This window comes from Lampetra planeri, chromosome 3 (genome assembly GCF_965212315.1).
Source record: "Lampetra planeri chromosome 3, kcLamPlan1.2.h2, whole genome shotgun sequence".
Lineage (NCBI taxonomy): Eukaryota > Metazoa > Chordata > Hyperoartia > Petromyzontiformes > Petromyzontidae > Lampetra > Lampetra planeri.
This window is the reverse complement of record NC_136109.1, coordinates 8,529,642-8,553,498: the sequence shown is the minus strand read 5'-3', so window position 1 is coordinate 8,553,498 and position 23,857 is coordinate 8,529,642. Positions and strand designations below refer to the sequence as shown.

General features: G+C 51.0%; 1 protein-coding gene across 4 annotated transcripts in view; it reads right to left on the bottom strand.

Annotated features, from left to right (window-relative positions):
• The window catches only part of LOC144717304 (uncharacterized), a 93,104-nt gene that overhangs the window by 12,110 nt on the left and 57,137 nt on the right, over positions 1–23,857 (bottom strand). For 3 of the 4 annotated variants that reach the window (XM_078592775.1, XM_078592774.1, XM_078592777.1), the window contains 3 exons: positions 13,670–13,804; positions 11,185–11,295; positions 1,744–1,848 (listed from right to left, as the gene is read on the bottom strand). In XM_078592775.1, coding sequence (XP_078448901.1) covers positions 1,744–1,848; positions 11,185–11,295; positions 13,670–13,804 — 351 coding nt within the window. The remainder of the gene's footprint in view (positions 1–1,743; positions 1,849–11,184; positions 11,296–13,669; positions 13,805–23,857) is intronic. The other variant, XM_078592776.1, reaches the window with a different exon arrangement.

Genomic DNA, 23,857 nt, shown 5'->3' with positions numbered 1-23,857 from the left:
TGCAGCAATTACTTTTCATAAATGATCCAATCACAACCCAAAAGGTGTTGTACATGACGCAAATTCGTATTATCAATCAAATATCAATACTCAAATATACAAAGTATGCCATCTTGACAAATATTTACGTGCATCATAACCCAAATGAATGGCAGAAGTGTGGATGACAGTAACAATGTACATATATTGTGAAGTAAAAATATGTTTCATATGCGTGGGAGCTGATCAGCAACGTTTTTGTTAATGTTGTGATTAGTGAATCAGTGGATTGCTTCAGCAATACAGGCATTCCCCGACTCATGAACACCTGACTTACGAACATCTGCACTTACGAACGAGCTTTCATGAGATATTTATGTTTTAACCATCCACATTGTGAACACAAACTCGCACTTGTAAACCGAACAGCGAAACTATTTTGTTTAGCGGAGCAATCCTCTGCGAGATTAAATGAGTCACAGAATCCTGCTAGGAGTGTTTGTGTGTGTGTGGGGAGCGGTAGTATAGTGGTTGGCGTGGTGCACTACGAACCCGGCCACCCGAGTTCGATTCCCGCACATGGTCTAAACCAGGTGGCGATTATCACGGGAAGTTAAAATAAAACTGCCTATTTTTTTTTTATTTATGTTACTTTGTTTTATTTACTATACAGTAATTTTTCCAGTAATACATGCAAATGTACAATATTTATTCTTATTTAAAAGTTTAACATAGCTTCCCTTTGTTATTGAACCGTAACATATTTTCTAATGCTAACCGTATGTGCAATTAAATACAGTACCTTTTGTGTTCCGACTTACAAACCTTTCGACTTCCGAACGGGCCTCAGGAACGGAACCCGTTCATAAGTTGGGGACTGCCCTTAGACTTTCAGATGATTATCAGAATTTAATTTGAAATATAATTTCAGATTACTGTATCTGAAATTCAACCAGTGCATTATCAAAATGTATGGCGCTGGACTATGTGATCCAAGGTTTGAGATTGGTGTCCAGTCACACTGTGCGCTATTCTTAATTTTTCCATCGGTATAGAAGATAGCCACATTTTCCATACGATGCTCCGATTCCGTTAATTACAGACCACATTTGTGGAGTAAATTGTAACTGGGGTGATTATAACTGGAGTCGGTGATTAAGTCCTTGTTTGGGACTTTGTCATTGTTGCAGGTTAAATCTCTCCCAGGCCTAAAGATTGAATTAAGGTACTTTGAGGGCTTGCGCTCAAATTCCAAAATTGGTTGTGGGACTAATCTACACACGTTGCGAGGTTCTGAAGATCCTCTTGAATTGGTAGGTTTCGGTTGGCCAAATGCATTTTTGGTTGCGGGATGTAGATGTCTGGTGACTTTTGTTGACATCAGTTATGTTGACGAATGTGAAGCATGAAAAACTCTTTAAACAAATCAATTCAATGCAATACAATTAGAATATATAGATATATATCCAGTGGTGTCTGAATGGAGATGCATCACTTTCACAATTGTTGACTACAAACTTATTTTGAGTCTGCATTACTAAAATGCTTTTGAATAAAATATATTTTCAGCTATAATACTGCATAATCTTAGCTAGGACACTGCAGATTTCCTTCAAGTTGTTGTAATGTGCACTGGGAAGTATTCCGAATAATAATCTACAGCCCTGATTTGTTGTCTAATGAATCATAGCTGGCTCATCCATTGATTAATTGGGCCCATTACGAAACATTTCTAATAAGATAAAAGGCTCCAATTTTACTTACCAAAGCAGCATATGCGTGTCCTTTTCTGATACATAATGATGCCCACCACCACCACCACCAGAAAAATGAAGATCACAATCCCGGCAGTAATTGCAACCTTTAGTTCTGTAGGTAGCAAATGACAAAAATGTGCTAATATTCCTCAGCATATTCATTAACATTTACAATAAAATGTCAATACACTGTTGACAACATATGAACACCTGTTTTTTGCCAGAAAGGGTAAAACCTATTCTTATTTTTTCATACTTTTGTGAAGTATTGGAAAATGACGGCAGGAAACTCCTTGACGGGAACACACTTCTTTTATTAAATCTTGACTTGTAACGATACAACGCGTGGCCTCTCTTCTTCACAATGCGGTCACCATACAACGGTACAACTCGTGACCTCTTCTCTCCGCCCTACGCTTCTCTCGACTCTCGTAGATTCTGTGCTGCTGGCTTTCTGTGCCTCGTGTAGACTCCGCGCCTCGGCTACACTCTTCTCTCGTCTCGTGTAGACTCTGCGCCTCTGCTACACTCTTCACTCGTCTCGTGTAGACCTTACGCCTCTGCTACACTCTTCACTCGTCTCGTGTAGACTTTGCACCTCTGGCTACACATTCTTCGGTACCCGTCTCGTGTAGACCTTACATCTCCGGCTACACACTCTTCAGTACCTATCTCGTGTAGACCTTACACTCTCTCTCTGGCTACACCGTATGCATACTCGGCTCGTGTAGACCTTACACTCTCTCTCTGGCTACACCGTATGCATACTCGGCTCGTGTAGACCTTCCACTCTCTCTCTGGCTACACACCATACATTACTCAGCTCGTGTAGACCTTTCTCTCTCTCTGGCTACACACTATACATTACTCAGCTCGTGTAGACCTTTCTCTCTCTCTGGCTACACACTTATACATTACTCTCCATTTCTCTCCTCTCCGGGCTCTATCTCTGCACATTCGTCTTCATTCCTAGATGGTTCCACTTCTGCCCTCTACTCCTCTGTGCATCACCTTATATATCTCTTCCTCCCGGGAGACGGAGCGGATGCGGACCTCAACGTCGGCACCGCTCCTCAGTTACCCAATCACCACGCGCTATCTCTACGATCCGTTTCCGCCCAGCGCGTGTTTCCACTCCCCGACCAATCACACCGCGCTGCCACCCGATCACTCCCTCTCAGCGCGTCACCGGCACACAGCCAATCAGCAGCACTACCCTCACCCGCGCACTGACGCCTGCTCCTCCCCGTCAGCGCGCGTCACCACACACACATCCGTACATACGCGCTGGCACACGACGTATACACCCAGCGCGTATCACCACTACATCACCCCCTCCCACATAGCTCGCAGCCGGCCCAGCTGCTAACAACAACCAACCGCAACGATAAGACGACAACCAAACAAAAAAAACCCTGTAACCCCCCAGTGTGCCCCGTAACATAACAACAACAACAACAAGAACTATGTACAGATTGACAATGAACACGAAAAGTCAACAATAACACAATACAAGCAAATTCCAAAAAACGAACGCGTCCCACGTCCCTGCGACTACACGCAGTGACGAGGCGCTCCAACTGCCCCGACTCCTCACGAGGCAGGTCACGCAAAGTAGCACGACCTGGCGCGAGTCCGTCTGGCTGGTCCGTCGTATGGGGTGGGACACTGACGACCGTCCGGCGGTTCCGGCTGCTCCAGACGGCGCGGAACGGGCCTGAAAGGGCCGGCCCCGCCGCGGAGATCCGGCCGCCGGTGATCGGCAGCTGTCAGTTCCGAGACACCTGGGAGCAGATCAGGCAAAATACGTGTGGATCAGGCAGAGACATTTCCCCCTCTGGGTCGCCGGTCACGTCACACGCCCGGCCATCACGACACAAGGGGAGGCCATATGGAGGCGAGAACGGTTTCAGTCGGGAGGGGTGAACGTACCAACGGCGCTTTCCCCACTTTATCTGAACGCACTGGGGCCGTGCAACGCGCACGACCTCCACGGGTCCCCTCCACGGTCTCAACAATTTAGGCGACGTAGCCAAGGGTGCCTGAGGGCAATGCAGCCAGGCCCTGTCACCTGGTTTCCATTCGTGCATGGACACCTTCCGTGCCCGCAACCGTTCATTAGCAATTTGGCGAGCCCGCGAATTAAGCCGTGCGGCCTCCCTCGCCTCTGTCAGCTTGTGAATATTAAACTTAATATGTTCTGCCAAATTAGAATTAGTTCGTGGAGCGGACAGGCCAAGTTGCGTTTCCATTGGCGGGTCAGCTTCCCGACCGTACATCAAATAGAATGGGGAAAACCCCGTAGCTGCATGGGGGGCCATTCTATACGCGGCAAGGACTCCCGGGACCTGCAGGTCCCAATCTACATGTGCCTCGCACACCTGCTGGCACAGCATGGAAGTCAAAGTTTTGTGGAGTCTCTCCACCATCCCGTCTGTCTGCGGGTGGTACGGGGAGGTACGCACCTTCTTGGTACCCAACAGATCGCACACCTCTTGCAACAATTTACTCGAAAAATTTTTACCTTGGTCGGTCAGCAGGCGTTCGGGAGCCCCCTTGTCCAGGACATAGCCCTGGACGAAGGCGTCCGTCAAAGCCGCTGCCGACTGGTTAGCGAGAGGCCACGCCATAGGCCATCGGGTAAAGTATTCGACCCCCACTAACAAATATTTATTCCCTCTCGGCGTGACTGGGAAGGGCCCCAAAATATCGAGTGCAACGAGCTCGTTAGTACGCGAGACCTGAATAGATTGCAGCAGTGGATTAGCTGCCACGGGCGGTGGTTTACGCCTGGCGCACTCAACGCACCCCTTCAGAATATTTACCACATCACTTCCCATTCCCGGCCAGTAATAGTCACGCTGAAGCAGGGCAAGCGTCTTGTTAACTCCCAAATGCAAGAGGCGTTCGTGTGCCGCCAAGACAACCCTCCCCCTTACAGCGGAAGGCACCACGAGTGCGTTCCGCCGGGACAAACTGTCCCATCTCAATAACATGCCCTGCTTAAGTACATAGGAGCCGGTACGCTCCTGGTCCCCCCTCGGGACCCCCAACCTTGCGGCGCAATGCTAGCAGCGAGCTGTCCGCCATCTGGAGACGGCCCCATTCGCTGAGCGACAACGAGAGCAGCGAGTCCCGACCCTGAGAGGCAGTGGAATCATCCACGATCGGTGCGCCCGCTGTCGCAGCCAGTGCCCCCATCTCCCCCGCAAGCGTCGGTTTACAGCGCGCCGATCCCGACAAACACGCGCATTCATCACAAGGCAACAACCGCGACAAGCAATCGGCATTTGTGTGTCGCAACCCCTTACGGTACGTAGTCGTAAACTGATAGTCCTGGAGGACTTCCAACCAACGCGACAACTGGCCCGAGGGTTGGGCGACCCTCAATGAATACTGTAGCGCCGCGTGGTCCGTTCGGACCGTAAAGTGACGACCATAGAGATATGGCCTTAACTGCTGCACAAAAAAGACAATGGCAAGCAGCTCGCGACGGGTGACGCAGTAGCGCTGCTCCGCCGGAGACAACACCCTACTACCGTAGGCGACAACTCTTTCGACACCCCCAACGACTTGGGATAGCACCCCCCCAATGCCCGTGTTGCTAGCATCCGTGTCCAGCAAAAAGGGACTCGCAAAATCGGGATAACACAAGGGTGGGGCACCCACCAAGGCGTCCCGGAGGGAGCAAAACGCGGCCTCCTCCTCCGGTCCCCATTTGAACTTCACTCCCTTCGCCGTTAGAGCGTGCAAGGGTTTTGCAATAGTGGCGAAGTGCTCAACGAACCGCCGATAATAAGAAGCAAACCCGATGAAACTACGCACGTCGGAAACGGACGTAGGTGTCGGCCACGAACCGACACAATCCGTCTTCGCGGGATCGGTGGAGATCCCCGAAGAATCGACAATGTGACCCAAGTATCTAACCGACTTACGAAGGAGGTGACATTTGGCCGGTTTAAATTTCAGCTTAGCCGATCGCATTCGCAAGAACACCCCTCTCAATCGCTGGAGGTGTTCTTCAAACGTTTTACTGAAAACAATGACATCGTCCATATAAATCAAGCATGTATCCCACTGCAAGCCCGACAAAACCAACTCCATAAGTCGCTGAAACGTCGCTGGAGAGGAGTGAAGTCCCATGGGTAACCGGTTAAACTGGAACAGCCCCCCTGGAGTCCGAAATGCTGTCTTAGGTTTCGACTCTTCGTCGAGCGGCAACTGCCAAAACCCCAATAACAAATCAAGAGTCGAAAAATATCGCGCACCAGACAATGCATCGAGGGACTCATCCATCCTGGGGAGCGGATACGCGTCAGCCACAGAGATCTTATTCAGGCGACGGAAATCAACGCAGAATCGCAGGGACCCGTCCTGCTTCTTAACCAGCACAATAGGCGCTCCCCACGGGCTAGAGGAGGGCGAAATAATATCGGCTTCTAGCATTTCGTTAACAGCCGACTGAACGTGTTCCTTCTCCACGGGACTCAGTCGGAAGGGATTTAGCTTGACCGGCGCCGCATCGCCCGTTTCAATGTGGTGGTGCAACAAATCCGTGCACCCAATGTCATACTTATGTTTACTGAACACATCAGAGAATTCTATGAGCAACTCGCGCAGCGCACCCAACTGCGCCGCCGACAAATCGTCCGAGGCGGCGCATAGCGAATGGACCCACTCAAGGTCTTCCCTTGGCTCAACGTTCCGCGCGGGGCTCGAGCCCACCTGCGCAACCAACCCATCATCCACAGGGACCCGCGCCGCGTGAGCCAGCACGGTGCCCTGCGGAATGACAGCTGGCCGCGACCCCGCGTTCAAAACCATCACAAACGGATCCCTGTCAGCCCGCACCAAAGTGTGAGCCACCGATAAATCAAGACCCCCGACAGCCTTGTTAGAAGGACCCAAAAGCATACTTTGTTCCGAAGCCTCCCTCACCCATGGTTTCCGCAACCGGAGGGGAATCAACATCTGTGAACCCGGGGGCACTTGCACGGTCTGTGTCGCCACCGCTTGTATCGTAGCGCACGCCGTCCGAATGTCAGTAGGGCTCGTCAAAAATGAAATCCGGCGACCCGATGGCAGTTCAATGCATCGTTGATCGATAAGAATTTTAATAGGCATTTTAGCCAAAAAATCAGTGCCCAAAAGACACGGAACTGCCAAAGAAGACGAAACGAAAACGGGTCCCGACAATTTGATATCTCCAATGCAAATGGACGCCCTAACCTGACCGATAATGCCCAACGATCCCCCATTAGCGGCGTAAAATGGCACATCCACTGGAAGCAGCGGACGACATTGGACTGGAAGAATATTATAAATGAGGTCCGATATAATAGTTGCCGATGCCCCCGTGTCCACTAACACCCTAATCTCGACCCCATCAATAGATCCCGTAACAACGGACGAACCCGCCGAAGCAGCCACAATTCTATGCCCCAATTCCGCCCATTCAATGTCTCCCTGGTCCCGGCCGAACCCCCCTCGCCGAACCGAATCCCCGAACCTTAACCGGCCCTCCTCCGCCGCAACGCGGCGTCCCATGTGTGCCGAATAAACAGGCCGAGCGTGTGAGGTGCCGCGACTTGCCGGGGATTGTAGAGATGACTTGGGCTCTCGGTCGTCGTCCAGCCGAGCTCCCATGGCGCGCTGACGCGGAGCGCGGCACCCGGACGCCACGTGGCCCCGGAGGCCGCAGTTATAGCACGTGACGAGGGTCGGAGTAGATCTTGGTTGCTCCGACTTTCGGCCCGATCGCAGAGGCGACCGGGCCCCTGGCCTCCAGTCCCCTGGTCGTCCCGTGGCGAACGCCTCCTCTCGTGGGCTGACGACTTGGGGTTCGGTGACCACCGAACCCGGGGCTGCGACGACAGCAGCGTTGCAACCAACGCCTTGTTTCCGTTGTAGGGCCTCGTGCGCTTGAATACTCGTGGCGACTCTCAAAGAAGAAATATCAATCTCGTCAGCTGTGTTGATAGGGACCCCCAGGTCCTGCGCCAACTTAAGCAGCTGCTCCAAAACCATCGCGTCTTGGCCCTCCTCGTCCATCCGAGGGAACGCAGCATCAGCAAGAGCCAGCAACGCCGTGCGATAGGCCAGCGCGGTCTCCGTGGCCGCTTTCCGTCTTGCGTAGAAATGATGGCGGCACGCCGAGAGAGGTCCGTAGACCCTGGCCAACAAACCCAGCGCATCCTTCAGCGTGGAGCGGTCCGACTTCCGTGCAGACCTGAAGGCCGCGAGCGCGTCGTCGTCCAGCATGGCGGGCAACGCCCGCAGCGCCGTAGCATCGGACCACGCTGACATCTCTTGATGCGCCAAAAACCTTCGCTGAAATTGGCCCCAGTCTCCGCCTTCCGCCTTGAAGGCTGACAACGTGGGCAGACGCTGCTGAAAAATGAAGTCATCCGCCTCGTGGTTCCTCTTCGCCTCTCCGTCGGTGTGTAAGATGGCGGCTCCAGCAGCAGACGTAAAATGGCGGACCCCCTCGCGCGCTGATGACGTCGATGCGCGCGCTTGGGAACCCACCACCACGTGGCGCTCGCCGTTCCCGCCAAAAGTAGGCCCAGGCGCAATGGCGGGAATCCCCCATTCGTTTTGGCGGGAATCTGCGGTGCGACCTTGTAAAATGTCCCCCACCGTCCCCGCTCCTCCCGACGAGCTGATCTCCGCCAAGATGGACGCGGCGGCCAGCAGCAGCTCCGCCAGTCGGGAGTGCGCCTCACGAAGCACGGCCTCGGTCCCCGGTCGCTCGCCCGGCGCCGTCGACGGATCCTGTAGCGTGGGCAAGTCTTCCTCCTCGCCCCCCGCCACCAGCGGCCCCGAGTCGTCCAGGTTTTCCTCGCGGTCAATCCCGTGGGTCCTACGGGTCTTCCTTGTCTCCATGCTTGGAAGCCCGTTTCACTTCTGACGCCAGATGAAGTATTGGAAAATGACGGCAGGAAACTCCTTGACGGGAACACACTTCTTTTATTAAATCTTGACTTGTAACGATACAACGCGTGGCCTCTCTTCTTCACAATGCGGTCACCATACAACGGTACAACTCGTGACCTCTTCTCTCCGCCCTACGCTTCTCTCGACTCTCGTAGATTCTGTGCTGCTGGCTCTCTGTGCCTCGTGTAGACTCCGCGCCTCGGCTACACTCTTCTCTCGTCTCGTGTAGACTCTGCGCCTCTGCTACACTCTTCACTCGTCTCGTGTAGACCTTACGCCTCTGCTACACTCTTCACTCGTCTCGTGTAGACTTTGCACCTCTGGCTACACACTCTTCGGTACCCGTCTCGTGTAGACCTTACATCTCCGGCTACACACTCTTCAGTACCTATCTCGTGTAGACCTTACACTCTCTCTCTGGCTACACCGTATGCATACTCGGCTCGTGTAGACCTTACACTCTCTCTCTGGCTACACCGTATGCATACTCGGCTCGTGTAGACCTTCCACTCTCTCTCTGGCTACACACCATACATTACTCAGCTCGTGTAGACCTTTCTCTCTCTCTGGCTACACACTATACATTACTCAGCTCGTGTAGACCTTTCTCTCTCTCTGGCTACACACTTATACATTACTCTCCATTTCTCTCCTCTCCGGGCTCTATCTCTGCACATTCGTCTTCATTCCTAGATGGTTCCACTTCTGCCCTCTACTCCTCTGTGCATCACCTTATATATCTCTTCCTCCCGGGAGACGGAGCGGATGCGGACCTCAACGTCGGCACCGCTCCTCAGTTACCCAATCACCACGCGCTATCTCTACGATTCGTTTCCGCCCAGCGCGTGTTTCCACTCCCCGACCAATCACACCGCGCTGCCACCCGATCACTCCCTCTCAGCGCGTCACCAGCACACAGCCAATCAGCAGCACTACCCTCACCCGCGCACTGACGCCTGCTCCTCCCCGTCAGCGCGCGTCACCACACACACACCCGTACATACGCGCTGGCATACGACGTATACACCCAGCGCGTATCACCACTACATTTGTAATAAAGAACTCGGACGCTTCTCTCTGTCTCCGTGTCCTTTATTTGGGTTCGGTTTCTTCTCCCTCACGGCACTCCCCTAGATACTCTTCGCTCTGCAGCCCCCAGGCTGCTGTCGCTCACGTAGCCCACTTTCTCTCCTAGCAGACCCGCTGCTGTCTCCTCGTGCAGAACCCCCGCTGCACGACTCCCCTTATGCAGACCCGCTGCTCTCTGCAGCCTCCTCGTTGCTCCGGCTGCTCCGGGGTCGGTCACCGTTGGCCGACGGTGCCGAACCTCGTGGTCCGTGTAGGTGGCGATCTCGCCACACTCTCTCTCACTCTCCGCCCTGCGTGGCCTCACACTTTTCCAGTCTCCGATCACTCCCCTTCTGCTTCTGGTTTCTCCCCTTATAGACCTGAACCCTCTCCCCCACGTGACGTAACTCCTCCCCCCATGACGTCACTTCCGGAAGGTCGTTTACGCCCGCATTACACTTTGATACTGGCAAAAAAGGTGCCATTTTGTAGATGTTCACCCTGAGCTATAAATGCTCTGCTAGTGCATTGTCTTTGTACTGTTCGCGTTTTGTCTTTCTCTGGTCTAACACTGGTTGAGACTCAGCCCTAAAGAAGGTTGTCTCCGGTGTAGGCCAATCAGTTTCAAAGACAATGCATATATTATCAGAGCATCAAATCGTCTTGATATCACGAATTGTGTGTGAAATCAATGACACGGTCTGGCTTGTGCAGTAAAAAAGTAACTCATGCCACCTGAGACGAACGATCCCAGCAAGTTTAAAATAGGCATAACACCAAGATTGTTGTGCATTCAGTTTTTGTACTCTTTGTTATAGTTTTCTTACCCACCCCTTCTGGACATATGTGAAAAAGAGCTTCATAGCTTATCAGATTCCTCCAGGATAAAGATTCTGATTCATGCACGTTTTCTCTCCAATTATTATCTGCGAGATTCTGGATAAGGCTTGCATCTTTTCAAGACGTTGAAATGTTATCACTAGGTCAAGTTGATCCACAGTATCTCTTTCTTGCCCCTAAAAGACAGTTGGTTCAGTACTCACTGATTGTTGAATTGGAAAGCAAGTCATTAGTTTGTATGTGGTTGCCAACGTCTTAAACATTCATGGTTAGGTCCTTGTTGAGGGTGTAGCCTTTTTGAGGTTTGATGCATGTGTAGCAAGGGAAACACCATCTGTGTGTATACATTGCTCCAATGTGTATAGCATATAATTTATATAAGAATTAAATAAAAATGTGGCAAGCACGAAGCTCTGTCTGGTCCCGAAGAAACTCAGAATAGCCCCACTGACAATATTTGAATCACGTCCAATGTGTCAATTATTTACCAATCTAAAGTCGGTGCATTTTCTTATTCATATATCTCTTATGCAATTAATATATTGTATTTTTAATTGTAGATGTTGATAACATAGGCTATAAAGATGTATAAGAAATGTTTCACCTGTGTTTGGTATGACTGCACAAGACTGTGTAGGACGAATCTTACTGTATCCGTTCTTACACTGGCATACGGTATCACGGAAGGGAGTGCACTCCTGTTGAATTGCTTCATCTGCATAGCAAGCAACAAGAGAAATAAACATTTTAGTAGTGTATTTAAATACACATGTTTGCATTGGGAATATATCTCCCCAGTAGCTATTGTACAGAATGTTTATTTAGCTGACAAAAGGAAAAAAAATTGGTCAGATGGCAGAACATGTATTAACTGTGAAAGCAGGGTAATTGGTAAACCAATGTGCGGATAATATTATTAAAATTAATCATTGTGTAACATTTACCTGTAGCATGGTATTCTCATAGCTTATACCCATGTGATAAGCTGCATAGTACTTAAAATGTATCATCCACAGATATGTGTAAAAGAGAAAAGTTTAAAAATACAATTTTCCTTTTGTGACATTGTGCATGGTCAGCCATTACTAAGTTTATTTATTGTTTTAAGAAAGGAGATAGTGGTTTCTTGGGTGTTGCCATAAACCATGTTGCATGGTTGTCAACATGTTTTAGGTGTGTAATTCGCCAGAAAATAATAATCTCAACTCTAAGATAAGAAGGATCAGGACTTTCAGTGATAGAATCTATTCCTAATTTTGTTAAAACCTTTTTTTTCGGCTTAATTTCAGGAATGCATCATATAAGTGTGTGTTTCGCCTCTTTGAACACCATATGGCCCCTTTCTTTTATAATATTTTTGTATGTTTTGTTTATATTGTCCTTTCAACTGCTGAAATTCCTCGAGTTGCTTGATGCAAGACTCGATCTGCCATCTTGTCATCAGCCTGCTCACTGCCAATTGCTGGCCCATCAAGCAACTTAGATTTTTTCTGCACTATCTTCTCCTTAGCACCTAACGTAGTGAGAGCAGAATTTTAGAAACTAGTTATGATGGATACCCTTTACTATGTATTTAATTAGTTGGTGGGTTGTATCCACATGATGGATGTCACCTGGTTCAAGTTTCAGATAAACAAAGCACAGCTCACAGAATGGGGCCCACTGGAGGGACTGAGGGTTCTTTGCTCAATATGCCTGTGTCTTCATACGCCTACCCCAGCATCTTGTGAGAAAATGTGATTCCCAGTTTTAGGAGCATGGCCTATTAGAGGGGCTTGAGATCCGACGGCCTATGGCTTCACATACCTATGAAGAAGTGAAGCCCAGTTGGAGTGCTGTAACGTTACTGGAAAGATCTGAGAGTAATTTTTCTTACGCTTCCATATTAGTAGATTGGTGACACTTCAAATGCTAAAATATCTGGGAGCTTGGATCCTGCCTAACGAATAACACGCTTCATTGAGCCTCATATTTAATATTTATCTTGGATCTTTTTTCAATTGTTTGTATGGACCATGGCTCACTCTATAACGCATTGCAAATTGCTATAACTCACTTTCATATTGGTCTGATGCATGCAGACATTGCTGGTTTGACTGATACGTGATTTTAATGTTACAAACTATCCTTGCACTTTAAATAGTGGAAAATTGTGTTGATATATATTTTGCAGCACAATGTCATAATGTAACACAAGATCATTTAATACAGATATGATCGATACATTTTGCATGCGGATATATTGGTGTATCCAATTTTAATCTAAGTTAATTCACACTAAACGAAAGCATATTTTTTTAAGATAAGGGTTATGTAAAGACATATAAACAGTTTAGTGGAGACAAACAAAACACAAACATACTTAATCTCCTGGTGAAATCAAAGATACTCGTAATACTACATTGTTAGGGATTTGAAGCTTTCGTGACTGCAAGGAATCATATTCTTAGGTTTTTTCGGTAAAGTCACGTAGGTAAAATTTGATGTTTTACCTACGTGACTTTACCGAAAAAACCTAAGAATACATTGTTAGGACCAATTGAAAATGTTATTTTACAAACAGTATCATTGTGAGCATTCAGGTTTCTCTCACTTACTACATTACCCCAAATCCATGCATGCTTGGTCTACATGGAGATTATAGAGATCAGTTAATGTGTAACATGGATCCGACAACAGCATTATTCATATTCTCAGGTTTTTTCGGTAAAGTCACGTAGGTAAAATATTAAAAGTAATGAAAGTAAAATAAAACAAAACAAAAATAAAATTCTTGATGCAGCGAATCTGGCTGTGACGGTCCCACCTGATGACGGAGACTTGTGTTGCCTCCGAAACGTCGTGAATTTTATTTTTGTTTTGTTTTATTTTACTTTCATTACTTTTAATGTTTTACCTACGTGACTTTACCGAAAAAACCTGAGAATATGAATCATTGCAGTCACGAAAGCTTCAAATCTAGAATTAACAGCATTGCCATCCAATGAGCCCGTCACTGACCCAATTTCCACCCTGCATTGCCTACTCCAGTCCTCACCACCTATATAATTTAATCTCCACTCTCAGACACTTATACACATGGAACCTACAGAGGGCACTGCAGGTGCTGCAATTTTTGCATTCAGGATCACGGTTCGCAACGTCCATGTAGTCCTTTCCTGGTGAGCAAGGTGTGCAGAGGGATTGACTGCCATCAGAATAGCAGTCATAAAACCAGCTGTTTCCTGTGACATGGACAAGTACAAGTAACAATGGTGTCAGAAACCAACTTTTGTCCGATTTTACTTTTCAGAATGATTTAACTTAAGCTCGTTGGAATTACTGGCGAAACGTCGTACTCAGATTGTAAATGTTGCGGCTTTGCTCTCCAACACACTGATGTGCTGTACTCGTAACGAATTGGCATGTTCTGTTTACATGACACACCTTACTAATTGGCTGTGTCGGTGGTAGCGTGTTTAACGACACATTTATATATTTACGCGATCTAACCCAAAAAACCTGTATTAGAGATATATATTAGAGATATTGGTCGCGAAAGCGTATGTGTTAAATTCACCTTGTTACTGTTTACCACATTGATCAGTCATGCGATTGCCCCCTCAGGCAATATGAACCCTTGAGGGGTATTTGTGTTATTGGGATTTCACTCTTTGTTTAATTTGTTATTGGGTTATCATTTGTGTTACACCCTCTTTCCTGGCCTTTTCAAGATCCTAGCTTGGCCTCACCTCACATGCCAGGAGTCTACTAGGGACACATCTCTGGCAAAACAAAAGACCGGGGGCTAGAGGCTGGATCCTGTTTCAGCAGCCTCACCACAGGAGTGGGATGGAGGAACCTGGGGCACTCTGCAGAGATTGGGTGAAACAAGGGTTCTTCACCCCTCACACCCCTTTATACCTGCATGGACAGCATTAGCACCTCCCCCCCACCCCCCGAGATAGCAAAACTCACCTGACTCGATTAATCACACATCCCTTAGTCTGTGTTCACAGGGTTTCTCATCACCGTCAGCTTAAATCACCCATCACATGTACATCTGCATAGTATATGCACTGTTGTATGGTACATTTTGTAAGGAAGTTATTCATTATTAAGGTTCTAATTGCCCTTATGACCACACCCCTTCCTTCTCCTTGCCATCCCTTTGCAGGGCTCCAGCCCTCCAGCAACCTCAGACTCACATAAGCCTCCATGAACCCTCCTGAGTTAGTTACTACTCATCCCTTCCCAATACAATATACTATGGCCTCTCCAAAAGTGAATGATCTCAATAATCTGATTAAGTGAGAACAGACCCTCACGTACCTGCGTCACCTACACGCTGGTGTCACCCTCTTACAAGAAACCAACCTATCGTGATAACACTTGACGAAACTTAAACAGGGCTGGGTAGTCTATGTCTATTGCGGTGCCCCACTCGTCTAACAGGAATGGCACTGCAATACTCATTCATAAGCATCGTGATTTTGAATTGTTAACCCACTTTGCAGATCCGGATTGAAGATTCTAAATTATGCAGGGAAATGTTGACGGCTCTCCCATAGCCACTGTTAATGTCTACACCCCTCCTCCTTGGAACTCTGACGTCATAAAAACCAGGGGTCGGCAACCTGTGGCTCCGGAGCCGCATGGGATTCTTTCAGGACTGCTTCCTGACATTATTTAAGGACTGGCTCATTCACATGCATTACGGCTCTTGAAACATTGAATTTGCACTGGATTTGGTTGCCCAACCCTGCCCAGAACCTCGGCTGGACAAATCCCGTCCAGGCAAGGTAGCTCATGACCAAAACAAAAGCACCGTTTACACTTTCATTCAACATTTATTGCTAACTAGCGGAAGTACCCGGCTTTGCCCGGGTGAAAAATATATTTCTTAAAAACCTTACATATATGTATACACAGATACTAAGGTATTGTCAAAGCCCGGTGGGCTGTTTGTACATTTCTCCACCAACAAATATATAAAAGGCTTTCACAAGTCCAAAAACTTGTAGAAAGTGTGGGGTAAATAGTTGATGTCAAAAGGTTTCCGAAAATTGTGGTCCCCCCCCCCCTCAAAAAATATTTTTACCCCTCGTAGGTATATATACTAACAACACCTTACATATGTAGTGGTGATACGCGCTGGGTGTATATGTCGTGTGCCAGCGCGTATGTACGGGTGTGTGTGTGGTGACGCGCGCTGACGGGGAGGAGCAGGCGTCAGTGCGCGGGTGGGGGTAGTGCTGCTGATTGGCTGTGTGCCGGTGACGCGCCCAGAGGGAGTGATCGGGGAGCAGCGCGGTGTGATTGGTCGGGGAGTGGAAACACGCGCTGAGCGGAACCGGATCGTAGGGATAGCGCGTGGGGATTGGGTAACTGAGGAGCGGTGCCGACGTTGAGGTCCGCATCCGCTCCGTCTCCCGGGAAGAAGGGGTATATAAGGTGATGCACAGAGGAGCAGGGGGCAGAAGTGGAACCATCTAAGAATGAAGACGAAGGTGCAGAGATAGAGCCCGGAGAGGAGAGTAATGGAGAGTAGAGGAGAGTACGGTATAGTGTGTAGCCAGCGAGAGAGAACGGTCTACACGAGCTGAGTAATGTATAGTGTGTAGCCAGCGAGAGAGAACGGTCTACACGAGCTGAGTAATGTATAGTGTGTAGCCAGCGAGAGAGAACGGTCTACACGAGCTGAGTAATGTATAGTGTGTAGCCAGAGAGAGAGAACGGTCTACACGAGCTGAGTAATGTATAGTGTGTAGCCAGAGAGAGAGAACGGTCTACACGAGCCGAGTATGCATACGGTGTAGCCAGAGAGAGAGGAAGGTCTACACGAGCCGAGTATGCATACGGTGTAGCCAGAGAGAGAGATGCAAAGTCTACACGAGGCGAGTGGAGAGTGTAGCAGAGGCGCAGAGTCTACACGAGGCGAGAGAGGAGTGTAGCCGAGGCGCGGAGTCTACACGAGGCACAGAGAGCCAGCAGCACAGAATCCAGAGTCAAGAGAAGCGCATTGTGAAGAAGAGAGGCCACGCGTTGTATTGTTACAAGTCAAGATTTAATAAAAGAAGTGTGTTCCCGTCAAGGAGTTTCCTGCCGTCATTTCCAATACTTCATCTGGCGTCAGAAGTGAAACGGGCTTCCAAGTATGGAGACGAGGAAGACCCGTAGGACCCACGGGATTGACCGCGAGGAAGACCTGGACGACTCGGGGCCGCTGGTGGCGGGGGGTGAGGAAGAGGACTTGCCCACGCTGCAGGGTCCGTCGACGGCGCCGGCCGAGCGACCGGGGACCGACGCCGGGCTTCGTGAGGCGCACTCCCGACTGGCGGAGCTGCTGCTCGCCACCGCGTCCATCTTGGCGGAGATCAGCTCGTCGGGAGGAGCGGGGACGGTGGGGGACATTTTACAAGGTCGCCCCGCAGATTCCCGCCAAAACGAATGGGGGATTCCCGCCATTGCGCCTGGGCCTACTTTTGGCGGGAACGGCGAGCGCCACGTGGTGGTGGGTTCCCAAGCGCGCGCATCGACGTCATCAGCGCGCGAGGGGGTCCGCCATCTTACGTCTGCTGCTGGAGCCGCCATCTTAGACACCGACGGACAGGCGGAGAGGAACCACGAGGCGGATGACTTCATTTTTCAGCAGCGCCTGCAAACGTTGTCAGCCTTCAAGGCGGAAGGCGGAGACTGGGGCCAATTTCAGCGAAGGTTTTTGGCGCATCAAGAGATGTCAGCGTGGTCCGATGCTACGGCGCTGCGGGCATTGCCCGCCATGCTGGACGACGATGCGCTCGCGGCCTTCAGGGCTGCACGGAAGTCGGACCGCTCCACGCTGAAGGATGCGCTGGGTTTGTTGGCCAGGGTCTACGGGCCTCCCTCTACGTGCCGCCATCAGTTCTACGCAAGACGGAAAGCGGCCACGGAGACCGCGCTGGCCTATCGCACGGCGTTGCTGGCTCTTGCTGATGCTGCGTTCCCTCGGATGGACGAGGAGGGCCAAGACGCGATGGTTTTGGAGCAGCTGCTCAAGTTGGCGCAGGACCTGGGGGTCCCTATCAACACAGCTGACGAGATTGATATTTCTTCTTTGAGAGTCGCCACGAGTATTCAAGCGCACGAGGCCCTACAACGGAAGCAAGGCGTTGGTTGCAACGCTGCTGTCGTCGCAGCCCCGGGTTTGGTGGTCGCCGAACCCCAAGTCGTCAGCCCACGAGAGGAGGCGTTCGCCACGGGGCGACCAGGGGACTGGAGGCCGGGGGCCCGGTCGCCTCTGCGATCGGGCCGAAAGTCGGAGCAACCAAGATCTACTCCGACCCTCGTCACGTGCTATAACTGCGGCCTCCGGGGCCACGTGGAGTCCGGGTGCCGCGCTCCGCGGCAGCGCGCCATGGGAGCTCGGCTGGACGACGACCGAGAGCCCAAGTCATCTCTACAATCCCCGGCAAGTCGCGGCACCTCACACGCTCGGCCTGTTTATTTGGCACACATGGGACGCCGCGTTGCGGCGGAGGAGGGCCGGTTAAGGTTCGGGGATTCGGTTCGGCGAGGGGGGTTCGGCCGGGACCAGGGAGACATTGAATGGGCGGAATTGGGGCATAGAATTGTGGCTGCTTCGGCGGGTTCGTCCGTTGTTACGGGATCTATTGATGGGGTTGAGATTAGGGTGTTAGTGGACACGGGGGCATCGGCAACTATTATATCGGACCTCATTTATAATATTTTTCCGGTCCAATGTCGTCCGCTGCTTCCAGTGGATGTGCCATTTTACGCCGCTAATGGGGGATCGTTGGGCATTATCGGTCAGGTTAGGGCGTCCATTTGCTTTGGAGATATCAAATTGTCGGGACCCGTTTTCGTTTCGTCTTCTTTGGCAGTTCCGTGTCTTTTGGGCACTGACTTTTTGGCTAAAATGCCCATTAAAATTCTTATCGATCAACGATGCATTGAACTGCCATCGGGTCGCCGGATTTCATTTTTGACGGGCCCTACTGACATTCGGACGGCGTGCGCTACGATACAAGCGGTGGCGACGCAGACAGTGCAAGTGCCCCCGGGTTCACAGATGTTGATTCCCCTCCGGTTGCGGAAACCATGGGTGAGGGAGGCTTCGGGACAGAGTATGCTTTTGGGTCCTTCTAACAAGGCTGTCGGGGGTCTTGATTTATCGGTGGCTCACACTTTGGTGCGGGCTGACAGGGATCCGTTTGTGATGGTTTTGAACGCGGGGTCGCGACCAGCTGTCATTCCGCAGGGCACCGTGCTGGCTCACGCGGCGCAGGTCCCTGGGGATGATGGGTTGGTTGCGCAGGTGGGCTCGAGCCCCGCGCGGAACGTTGAGCCAAGGGAAGACCTTGAGTGGGTCCATTCGTTATGTGCCACCTCGGACGATTTGTCGGCGGCGCAGTTGGGTGCGCTGCGCGAGTTGCTCATTGAATTCTCTGATGTATTCAGTAAACATAAGTATGACATTGGGTGCACGGATTTGTTGCACCATCACATTGAAACGGGCGATGCGGCGCCGGTCAGGCTAAATCCCTTCCGACTGAGTCCCGTGGAGAAGGAACATGTTCAGTCGGCTGTTAACAATATGCTAGAAGCCGATATTATTTCGCCCTCCTCTAGCCCGTGGGGAGCGCCTATTGTGCTGGTTAAGAAGCAGGACGGGTCCCTGCGATTCTGCGTTGATTTCCGTCGCCTGAATAAGATCTCTGTGGCTGACGCGTATCCGCTCCCCAGGATGGATGAGTCCCTCGATGCTTTGTCTGGTGCGCGATATTTTTCGACTCTTGATTTGTTATCGGGGTTTTGGCAGTTGCCGCTCGACGAAGAGTCAAAACCTAAGACAGCATTTCGGACTCCAGGGGGGCTGTTCCAGTTTAACCGGTTACCCATGGGACTTCACTCCTCTCCAGCGACGTTTCAGCGACTTATGGAGCTGGTTTTGTCGGGCTTGCAGTGGGATACATGCTTGATTTATATGGACGATGTCATTGTTTTCAGTAAAACGTTTGAAGAACACCTCCGGCGATTGAGAGGGGTGTTCTTGCGAATGCGATCGGCTAAGTTGAAATTTAAACCGGCCAAATGTCACCTCCTTCGTAGGTCCGTTAGATACTTGGGTCACATTGTCGATTCTTCGGGGATCTCCACCGATCCCGCGAAGACGGATTGTGTCGGTTCGTGGCCGACACCCACGTCCGTTTCCGACGTGCGTAGTTTCATCGGGTTTGCTTCTTATTATCGGCGGTTCGTTGAGCACTTCGCCACTATTGCAAAACCCTTGCACGCTCTAACGGCGAAGGGAGTGAAGTTCAAATGGGGACCGGAGGAGGAGGCCGCGTTTCGCTCCCTCCGGGACGCCTTGGTGGGAGCCCCACCCTTGTGTTATCCCGATTTTGCCAGTCCCTTTTTGCTGGACACGGATGCTAGCAACACGGGCATTGGGGGGGTGCTATCCCAAGTCGTTGGGGGTGTCGAAAGAGTTGTCGCCTACGGTAGTAGGGTGTTGTCTCTGGCGGAGCAGCGCTACTGTGTCACCCGTCGCGAGCTGCTTGCCATTGTTTTTTTTGTGCAGCAGTTTAGGCCATATCTTTATGGTCGTCACTTTACAGTCCGAACGGACCACGCGGCGCTACAGGGCCAGTTGTCGCGTTGGTTGGAAGTCCTCCAGGACTATCAGTTTACGACTACGTACCGTAAGGGGTTGCGACACACGAATGCCGATTGCTTGTCGCGGTTGTTGCCTTGTGATGAATGCGCGTGTTTGTCGGGATCGGCGCGCTGTAAACCGACGCTTGCGGGGGAGATGGGGGCACTGGCTGCGACAGCGGGCGCACCGATCAGGGATGATTCCACTGCCTCTCAGGGTCGGGACTCGCTGCTCTCGCTGTCGCTCAGCGAATGGGGCCGCCTCCAGATGGCGGACAGCTCGCTGCTAGCATTGCGCCGCAAGGTTGGGGGTCCCGAGGGGGACCAGGAGCGTACCGGCTCCTATGTACTTGAGCAGGAAGTGTTATTGAAATGGGACAGTTTGTCCCGGCGGAACGCACTCGTGGTGCCTTCCGCTGTGAGGGGGAGGGTTGTCTTGGCGGCACACGAACGCCTCTTGCACTTGGGAGTTAACAAGACGCTTGCCCTGCTTCAGCGTGACTATTACTGGCCGGGAATGGGAAGTGATGTGGTGCATATTCTGAAGGGGTGCGTTGAGTGCGCCAGGCGTAAACCACCGGCCGTGGCAGCTAATCCACCGCTGCAATCTATTCAGGTCTCGCGTACCAACGAGCTCGTTGCACTCGATATTTTGGGGCCCTTCCCAGTCACGCCGAGAGGGAATAAATATTTGTTAGTGGGGGTCGAATACTTTACCCGATGGCCTATGGCGTGGCCTCTCGCTAACCAGTCGGCAGCGGCTGTGACGGATGCCTTCGTCCAGGGCTATGTCCTGGACAAGGGGGCTCCCGAACGCCTGCTGACCGACCAAGGTAAAACATTTTCGAGTAAATTGTTGCAAGAGGTGTGCGATCTGTTGGGTACCAAGAAGGTGCGTACCTCCCCGTACCACCCGCAGACTGACGGGATGGTGGAGAGACTCCACAAAACCTTGACTTCCATGCTTTGCCAGCAGGTGTGCGAGGCACATGTAGATTGGGACCTGCAGGTCCCGGGAGTCCTTGCCGCGTATAGAATGGCCCCCCATGCAGCTACGGGGTTTTCCCCATTCTATTTGATGTACGGTCGGGAAGCTGACCCGCCAATAGAAACGCAACTTGGCCTGTCCGCTCCACGAACTAATTCTAATTTGGCAGAACATATTAAGTTTAATATTCACAAGCTGACAGAGGCGAGGGAGGCCGCACGGCTTAATTCGCGGGCTCGCCAAATTGCTAATGAACGGTTGCGGGCACGGAAGGTGTCCATGCACGAATGGAAACCAGGTGACAGGGCCTGGCTGCATTGCCCTCAGGCACCCTTGGCTACGTCGCCTAAATTGTTGAGACCGTGGAGGGGACCCGTGGAGGTCGTGCGCGTTGCACGGCCCCAGTGCGTTCAGATAAAGTGGGGAAAGCGCCGTTGGTACGTTCACCCCTCCCGACTGAAACCGTTCTCGCCTCCATATGGCCTCCCCGTGTGTCGTGATGGCCGGGCGTGTGACGTGACCGGCGACCCAGAGGGGGAAATGTCTCTGCCTGATCCACACGTATTTTCGCCTGATCTGCTCCCAGGTGTCTCGGAACTGACAGCTGCCGATCACCGGCGGCCGGATCTCCGCGGCGGGGCCGGCCCTTTCAGGCCCGTTCCGCGCCGTCTGGAGCAGCCGGAACCGCCGGACGGTCGTCAGTGTCCCGCCCCATATGATGGACCAGCCAGACGGACTCGCGCCAGGTCGTGCTACTTTGCATGACCTGCCTCGTGAGGAGTCGGGGCAGTTGGAGCGCCTCGTCACTGCGTGTAGTCGCAGGGACGTGGGGCGCGTTCGTTTCGAATTTGCTCGTATCGTGTTATTGTTGACTTTTCGTGTTCATTGTCAATCTGTACATAGTTATTCTTGTTGTTGTTGTTGTTGTGTTATGTTACGGGGCACACTCGGGGGGTTACGGGGTTTTTTTTTGTTGGTTGTCGTTTTATCGTCGCGGTTGGTTGTTGTTAGCAGCCGGGCCGGCTGCGAGCTATGTGGGAGGGGGTGATGTAGTGGTGATACGCGCTGGGTGTATATGTCGTGTGCCAGCGCGTATGTACGGGTGTGTGTGTGGTGACGCGCGCTGACGGGGAGGAGCAGGCGTCAGTGCGCGGGTGGGGGTAGTGCTGCTGATTGGCTGTGTGCCGGTGACGCGCCCAGAGGGAGTGATCGGGTAGCAGCGCGGTGTGATTGGTCGGGGAGTGGAAACACGCGCTGAGCGGAACCGGATCGTAGGGATAGCGCGTGGGGATTGGGTAACTGAGGAGCGGTGCCGACGTTGAGGTCCGCATCCGCTCCGTCTCCCGGGAAGAAGGGGTATATAAGGTGATGCACAGAGGAGCAGGGGGCAGAAGTGGAACCATCTAAGAATGAAGACGAAGGTGCAGAGATAGAGCCCGGAGAGGAGAGTAATGGAGAGTAGAGGAGAGTACGGTATAGTGTGTAGCCAGCGAGAGAGAACGGTCTACACGAGCTGAGTAATGTATAGTGTGTAGCCAGCGAGAGAGAACGGTCTACACGAGCTGAGTAATGTATAGTGTGTAGCCAGCGAGAGAGAACGGTCTACACGAGCTGAGTAATGTATAGTGTGTAGCCAGAGAGAGAGAACGGTCTACACGAGCTGAGTAATGTATAGTGTGTAGCCAGAGAGAGAGAACGGTCTACACGAGCCGAGTATGCATACGGTGTAGCCAGAGAGAGAGGAAGGTCTACACGAGCCGAGTATGCATACGGTGTAGCCAGAGAGAGAGATGCAAAGTCTACACGAGGCGAGTGGAGAGTGTAGCAGAGGCGCAGAGTCTACACGAGGCGAGAGAGGAGTGTAGCCGAGGCGCGGAGTCTACACGAGGCACAGAGAGCCAGCAGCACAGAATCCAGAGTCAAGAGAAGCGCATTGTGAAGAAGAGAGGCCACGCGTTGTATTGTTACAAGTCAAGATTTAATAAAAGAAGTGTGTTCCCGTCAAGGAGTTTCCTGCCGTCATTTCCAATACTTCACATACAACAGAGGAAGTGGTATCTATTGACTCTGTAGTAGTATCTACTGACTGTACCGTAGTATCTACTGAGCCAGTAGTAGCTAATGACTGTGTAGTAGTATTTAGTGACTGTAGTATTTACTGGGCCTACAGTAGTATCTACCGACTATATACTCGTAACGACTAACTATATAGTATCTGCTGACTCTATAGTTGTATCCACTGACTATAGTAGTAACTACAAAATGTATAGCAGTATCTACTCACTCTATAATAGTATCTACTGACTCTAGTAGCTACTCACCGTGGTAGTATGTACTGACTGTATAGTAGTATATACTGACTGTAGCAGTATTGACTGACTGTAGTGGTATATACTGACTATTTTAGTATTTACTATAGCGGTATCTACCAACTCGATAGCAGTATCTACTATCACTACAGCAGTGTATACCGACTGAGGTCGTACCTGCTATCACTACAGCAGTGTATACTGCTGTGTTGGTACCTGTTATGATGACAGCAGTGCATATTGTGGTGGAACCTGCTATGATTACAGCAGTGCATACTGCTGTGGAGGTATCTGCTATGATGAGAGGAGTACATATTGTGGTGGTGGTACCTGGTATGATAACA